Genomic DNA, 6639 nt, shown 5'->3' with positions numbered 1-6639 from the left:
CCCACGTCGCCCGCGCCCGCCGCTCCCTTCCCGCTGCGCTCACGTAGTGTTACTATTATTATTCTGAATTATCGTTGTTTTACCTCGTTTTCATGCGTTTAAGCGTCCAGAGGCACCGGGAGCCGTTTTCCAGTGGCTGGAGCGGGTCCCGGCGCCCCGGTTGTGCCGGGCCCGGCTGCCGCCCGCGGCGGATCCCGCGCCCCGATCCAAGGCGTTTTCGCGGGTGCCTTTCTCCGCCGTCGCTTTGCAGCAAAGCTGGAAAAAAAAGTCCCCGCGTTGGGAAATAAAGCGGAGCTGATGGAAACAGTGGTTTGGGAGGGAGAAACCGGCRGGATCGTTGCGGCGCTTAGTAATTCCTGCCCCTCCAGAGGCTCGGGGATGGTGGCCCTCGTCATTCCCGTGGGGTGGCTGCTTCCCGTTGGGAAGTCCGGAATGGTTTGATGTCTCCCGACGCGGGGTGTCTTGGTGGCGGAGCTGCCCGGCCGGGCTCCCGCGCGGATGCGCCGCAGGGAGCACCGGGAATGCCTCCAAACCGTGCCACGGGTTGCTCTCCCGCCGGGAATGGCGCTGGGAGCCGGAGCAGCGTCCCGGGGAACATCCCCACGCGGGGAGGACRGAAGCGGGGAAGGAACCCGGCCGCGTTCCCTGGGAATCTCGGGAATGAGCGCCGGGCCGCGGCGCCGCTCTTTCCTTTCCCGCGTTTTCCTCGGGAATTTTTCCTTTTCCTGGAGCACTGCCACGGGGGGAACGGCCCCGCTTCGGAAGCGAGGGGAGCCGGCATAAAAGCCGGGAATCAAAAAGCTGGGATTAAAACCCCTGGGAGGAAAAGCCGCGGCCGTGTGGGCGCCAAGGGGCGTCGCGGGCGGCCGGGTCTTGGGGCGCCCCGAATCCCCGTCCCCGCGGCGCCCCTTCCCCCGGAGCTCCCCCCAAAACGTCCCCAACGGAGCAGCTGCCTCACGCAAAGTGACCTAAGCTCAAATATTTGAGCTTAAAAAGGTACCAAAGGCACCCAAAAGGCACCAAAGTCCCCTCAAAAAGTCCCCGCTCTGTTAAAATCCACCCTTTAAAAACCAGAGAGAAAAGTTAATATCGCCGCTTCCCGCCTTGCAGATCCCGTTCGTTTTCCTTTCCTTTCCTTTCCTTCCTCTGCCCAAATTATCGCTCCGTTTTAATCGTCTCCGCAGCCGAGCGCCGCTGCCGGGAGCGCTGCTCGCTCCGCTGCCGAGCCCGCCGCCGCAATCGCCGAATAAAAGCCATTCGAGGGGATAAAGTGTCGGTTTGGTCCGCGGGGAGCGAAATATTCCGCGGAATGTCTCGCTTYGGGCGTCGGGGGCGCGCGCGGCGGCAAGCGCGTCCCTGAGCTCTGCTTTCTCTTGCAGCCAGGTGTCCCGAGGATGGATATAGAGGACTGTAATGGACGGTCTTACATATCTGGTAAGCCCAAGCTCGGGGTTTCTTGGGATTTGGGGCTGCTCGGTGGCCCCCCGAGGGGTTGAGGCTGCTCCCGGTAAATGGGCAGTTGTGGAAAGAAGGCAGGAAGAGCCCGCCGCGCCGTGTGATCCTTGAAGGGCTGCGGGAAGGGCCCCGGCTGCGTCGGCCGCGGCCCGGCTGCGTTTCAGCCCCGGGCAGCCGACCTGGAACCGGCGGAAATAACCGGCGGAGCTCCCGAAAGCGCTCGCGGCCGCGCGACGGCCCGGATAACAGCCCCAAACCCCCGCGTTCGTCACCGAAAGCCCCGAAATTCGTCGCTTTTGTCACCTTTAAGTTCTTTGCTGGGAAATCAGGGGGTTTCGCCGCGGCGCCGCGGGGCGGAACAAGGCGGAGGCGGCGGCACGGCGGGCACGGCGCCCGGGGGCCTCTCGGGGGGATTTCACCCCAAAACGGGCGCCCTGATGGTGCCGGTAGCGCCCGCGGCGGCGGCCGGATAACGGGGAGCACAGATATTCCCGCGGATAATGGGGCGCCCGGCTCGGCTCCCGCCTGCCCTTGGCACCTCCGGTTGTTTGCAGAGCAAATACACAGCCCAAGGTTTCCTGGAGCCGGGAAAGCTCTGGGAGAGGGAAGTTGCTATGGGACAGTTGAGGCCCTGGCTTGGAGGACCAAGGAGAATCCGGGCGGCTTCTCCTTCGGGTCTGTTTAGCCTCCGCTTCGGAGGGTTCTGCCTTCCTGCCGCGCTTCCCGCTGCTCCCGACTCCCGGAGGCCCGGGCAGCTCCGGCTCGGAGCAGGGATGTGGAGGCCACTGCAGGGGCTGCGCTCCGAGCGGCGCTGCCGGAGCGGCCGCGCGCGCCGAGATCCCCGGGGATCTGTCGGAGCCGAGCGCTTGGACCGCCGCGTGCGTGGGGATGCGGGAAGCGGCGCCTCTGGATCCGGAGCAGCTCCAGAGCCGCCGGGAAGCGCGAGGGGCCGCATTTAGCTAGCAGGGGAAGGCAGGGAGTTGTGCCCCATTCCTGAGGCTGGGAACCACCGCTTCCCTGGCCTTTCATCCGTGCAGGGGGCTCGGAGCGCCCGGGAGCCTCTGCCAACGGATCGAGGCAGGGCAGGGACTCGAGTTAGGGACGGCGCTGCCGTTCCCGGGGCTGCTCCGGCCTGGCTCCGGAGCCGCGGGCACGGCCTGGCTCCGGGCCRGCCGCCCGGCGTACAGCCCGCCCCACGCTGCAAGCGCCCCGCGCGGTGCCGCCGCCCGCTCCTCGCCCTCGGAAGCGCCGGGAATGGGCTGGATGTGGTGGGAGAGAGGCCAGCTCCAAGGGGGATCCCGGCGGGGAGGCAAATCCCTGGAAAACGCTGCGGGGCCCTTGGGCAGGGCCGGGGCGCCGGGGCCGCTCGGCTGCGGCGAGGGGAGAGTTCCCGCGGCTTGAGCGACTATTTAGGAATCGCATTCCCAGCTGTGCCGGCTTGTCCTCATGAATCCCCCGCGCCGGCCTAACCCGCTGCATTCCCGCTTCCGCAGGTAGCGGGGACTCCTCTCTGGAGAAGGAATTCGGCTCGGCGCTCGCGGGAGCCACGGTGAGCACCCCCAACAGCCAGCACTCCTCGCCGAGCCGCTCGCTCAGTGGTGAGTACGGGGCGGCCGCCGGCGCCCGCGCCGCCCGTTCCGTCCCCGCGGCTCCCGCGTCCCGCTCCGTGCCTCCCGATCCCAAGGGATGAAGTGCCCGGGATGTCCGTGCCCGGGCCATTTGGTCCCCTGATCCCGGGGTTTACGCGCGGCCTGGCCCGGCCCAACTCCTTCCCTGCGCCCACCTGGATCCTCCCTCTTTCCCTTTTGGGTTTTGTTCCTAATTAAGCGAGCGGAACCCTTTTTTCTCCRGTTATACCCCAAAACAGGCAGGTCTGATTTCAGAGCTGTCACAGGCCCCGCRCCGGGCCCGTTAGTCGCCGGTACCGACCCGTGGGGGAGCTTCGGCCGTCGCCGCCGGATTGACCCGCCGGATATCCGCGGGCTTGGGGTTGCTCCCTGCTCCCGCTCCCACCTYTTGGCACGTCCTGGCCGGGGCTTTTCCCTGGCAAAGAAACTCCCACTCATTTATCCGCATGGGCTTCCCGCAGCGAGGTCCTTGGGACACCCCCGCTAAGGTCCTGGCGTTGGAAGGTTGCCGCTTCTGAAGCGGGATGAAACAACCCCCTGGATCACCTTTTCGGAGGGGATAATTCTCTATTAGCTCTGTTCCCTTCATCGCTTGCTCTTTATTCTATATTTGCCCTRTAAAAGTGCTCCGAAGCTCTGCAAAGAAGCGAAATCTCCGTTTTTTGGGCCGAGGCCGGTCCTGAGACGTAACGCGGCTTGTCCACTTGATCGTAAGCCGAAGGCCCGGAGCCCGGGGGCTGCCGGAAAGGCCGACACCGCGGCCGCTTCCCGGCGGGATGCTGGTGATGGTATTGCCTCTGATCCGATGTGACTTCCCAGCTGGTTCATGCAGCAAGCCCCGTGCCCAGGAGGAGCGGGAACGTTATATAACCTGTGCCGCCAGCAGAGACTCCTCTGCAGCGAGGCCGGACTCCGCGCCGGGTCTGAAAGGCGAATGGCAGAACAATAGTTGGCCTCCCTTCCGCGCCCGGGAAAGAAAAGACGTCCCTGGGGGAAGGGGGACAAAAACCAGGGACTGCGAGTGCAGCAAACGTCAACTCGTCCAGGCAGCCGCTGCCACCGCGAGGGGAGCTTTTCACTTCGTGTTTGTGCACGGAAGCGTCCGCGCGCCGCGGATCCGCCGCCCCTGACGAACAGCGCTGCCTTCCCGCCGGGCGCCTTGGGAGCGGAGCGGGGCCGGGAATGCCGGCGGGAATCCAGGAAGCGCCGAGGGGAGGCGACGCTTGGGGTTCCTCMGCCTGCCAGGAGCTCCGTGCGCTCCCGCCGTGGCCCCGCGCGCGGGGGACGTCCCACGGCCACCCCGGATCAGGGATTCCCGGGAAGCAGCCCCGTCCCGGGTGCTACAGGTCGGCTCCCACCGGGTGCTGGGGCTGCCGGGCGGGCGCCCCGGTTCCTGCCCTCGCACAGAGCCGAAACGGCCCCGGGCCGGAGGCGGCAGCGGGTCGGGAGCTGCAGGGAGCGCGGCGCGGTTCCGCCCCGGACACCCCGTTCCCGTGGCCACCACGCGCCCGTACCCCGCGGCGGCTCCGGTGTGTGCGGGAAGTTCGGCTTCCTCCGGCCCCCGCGGTTCGGCTCTGAAGGGCTTGGGAAGCGCCGCCTGCTTTACATGGAAGAAATGGGACTGGGGGATTTGCAGGGATTCTGTAAATATTTTGCTGAAGGCCRCGGGAGCTGCGCGCGGGTGAGCTGGGCTGGGGCTGGCGCCGCCGGAGCAGGTAGCATCCGCCCCGGCGCCGCTTCCCGCCCGGGCACGGAGCCTCCCGGGGTGACTCCCGGGAAAGCGGGAGGGAACRTCCCGTTGTGGAGCGGCAGCTCCCGGCGCTGCGAGGTGGGAYGAGGGCGCGCGGCCGGACGCGGGACGGGCTCGCGCTCACCGCCCGCCTCGTCCCGGGGGATTTGCGGCATTCCTCGGATCATTAGAATAGCGAGGAATGTAGGTCACGGCTGGCGCATCCCGATGCCGCGGGAGCCGCGCGGGAGGCGGCGCCGCGGCCGGGACGCCGCGGGACGGACGGAGCGGCCGGCACCGTCCTGCGCCAGGCGGCTCCGCGGGGTCCCTCCCCCCGCGGCCCTGTTCCCGTCTTCCCGYGCGGATGGAAACTCGCGGCAAGGCCCCGTTTCTGCAGCGAGCTGCATTTACCGACCGCCTAGAAGGACTCGTGCGAGGCGCCTTGTGCCGGTTGATTCCCAGTCTTTATTGACTCCGAGAGTCAAAACGCGGTGTCTTCTGCTTCCTCTAATGCCCTTTCCATGCAGGAGTGGGACTTTTTTCCCCTCTCTCTCTGAACCCAGGGAATAAAATGTTCTTTCTTCAGCTGGCCGCCTTGCAGGGCGGAATGCAAAGCAATGATCTGTGGGGTGTGAAACCCGCCATCCGGCTGTAACCTCCTGCGAGCCGCGTTTCATGTCTGCCGTGACGCCGTCACGGGGCTGAGAACGCCCGTGTGTCACAACCGGGTCGCTTGGGGCGTCAGCGGGGTCTCTTTTTGGGGGGGGGATCGTTTCTAAACCCCAACTTGTCGAGGTTGCCRTTTCTTTGCCCCTCCTCATGCTCTCCGCTTGCTCGCAGCGAACTCGATCAAGGTGGAGATGTACAGCGATGAGGAAGGCAGCCGGCTGCTCCCGCAGGACGAGCGCCTGCTCGAGAAGGAGGACAGCGTCATCGTGGAGGACTCGCTCTCGGAGCCGCTGGGCTACTGCGACGGCTCGGCGCCGGAGCCGCACTCGCCCGGCGGCATCCGCCTGCCCAACGGCAAGCTCAAGTGCGACGTGTGCGGCATGGTGTGCATCGGCCCCAACGTGCTCATGGTGCACAAGCGCAGCCACACCGGTGAGCGGGCGGCGCCCGGGGGCSCGCCGGCGACGGGCCGGGATGTGGGAGCGGGGTTCTGGAGCGGGCGCCGCGGCTCAGAGGCTCCTGCCCCCAACCCCAGCCGGGTTAATCGGCCCAGATGGAGCCCCCCGAGGGACCGGGTTTGGCAGGGTCGGGTTGGGGGGGTTATGGTTGGACTCGGAGATCTTGAAGGTCTTTCCAACCCTTTGGGGATCTTGAAGGTCTTTCCAACCCTTTGGGGATCTTAAAGGTCTTTCCAACTGTTTGGAGATCTTAAAGGTCTTTCCAACCGTTCAGGGATCTTAAAGGTCTTTTCAACCCTTTGGGGATCTTAAAGGTCGTTCCAACTGTTTGGAGATCTTAAAGATCTTTCCAAGCATTTGGAGATCTTAAAGGTCCTTCCAACCGTTCAGGGATCTTAAAGGTCTTTCCAACCATTTGGGAATCTTGAAGGTCTTTCCAACCGTTTGGGGATCCTAAAGATCTTTCCAACTCTTTGGAGATCTTGAAGGTCTTTCCAGCTCTTTGGAGATCTTGAAGGTCTTTCCAACCCTTTGGGGATCTTAAAGATCTTTCTAACCGTTCAGGGATCTTAAAGGTCTTTCCAACCCTTTGGGGATCTTGAAGGTCTTTCCAACCCTTTGGGGATCTTGAAGGTCTTTCCAACCCTTTGGAGATCTTGAAGGTCTTTCCAACCCTTTGGAGATCTTGAAGGTCTTTCCA

At 64.8% G+C, this 6639-nt stretch overlaps 2 protein-coding genes across 2 annotated transcripts in view; both read left to right on the top strand.

The window, feature by feature from the left end:
• The window catches only part of SUOX (sulfite oxidase), a gene marked incomplete at its 5' end in the record, with an annotated part of 4677 nt that extends 3427 nt beyond the window's left edge, over positions 1–1250 (top strand). Inside the window, one exon of the mRNA XM_026048927.1 lies at positions 1185–1250. Coding sequence (XP_025904712.1) covers positions 1185–1250 — 66 coding nt within the window. The remainder of the gene's footprint in view (positions 1–1184) is intronic.
• Positions 1251–1384: 134 nt separating this feature from the next.
• Positions 1385–6639, top strand: part of IKZF4 (IKAROS family zinc finger 4) — a 10295-nt gene continuing 5040 nt past the window's right edge. The window contains exons 1-3 of the mRNA XM_026048925.1: positions 1385–1434; positions 2949–3053; positions 5653–5913. Coding sequence (XP_025904710.1) covers positions 1395–1434; positions 2949–3053; positions 5653–5913 — 406 coding nt within the window. The 5' untranslated portion in view covers positions 1385–1394. The remainder of the gene's footprint in view (positions 1435–2948; positions 3054–5652; positions 5914–6639) is intronic.

This window comes from Nothoprocta perdicaria, unplaced genomic scaffold, assembly GCF_003342845.1.
Source record: "Nothoprocta perdicaria isolate Ctin4 unplaced genomic scaffold, notPer1 scaffold_583, whole genome shotgun sequence".
NCBI classification, from domain to species: Eukaryota; Metazoa; Chordata; class Aves; order Tinamiformes; family Tinamidae; genus Nothoprocta; species Nothoprocta perdicaria.
The sequence above is the reverse complement of the archived record's forward strand: the minus strand, read 5'-3'. Positions and strand labels throughout refer to the sequence as shown.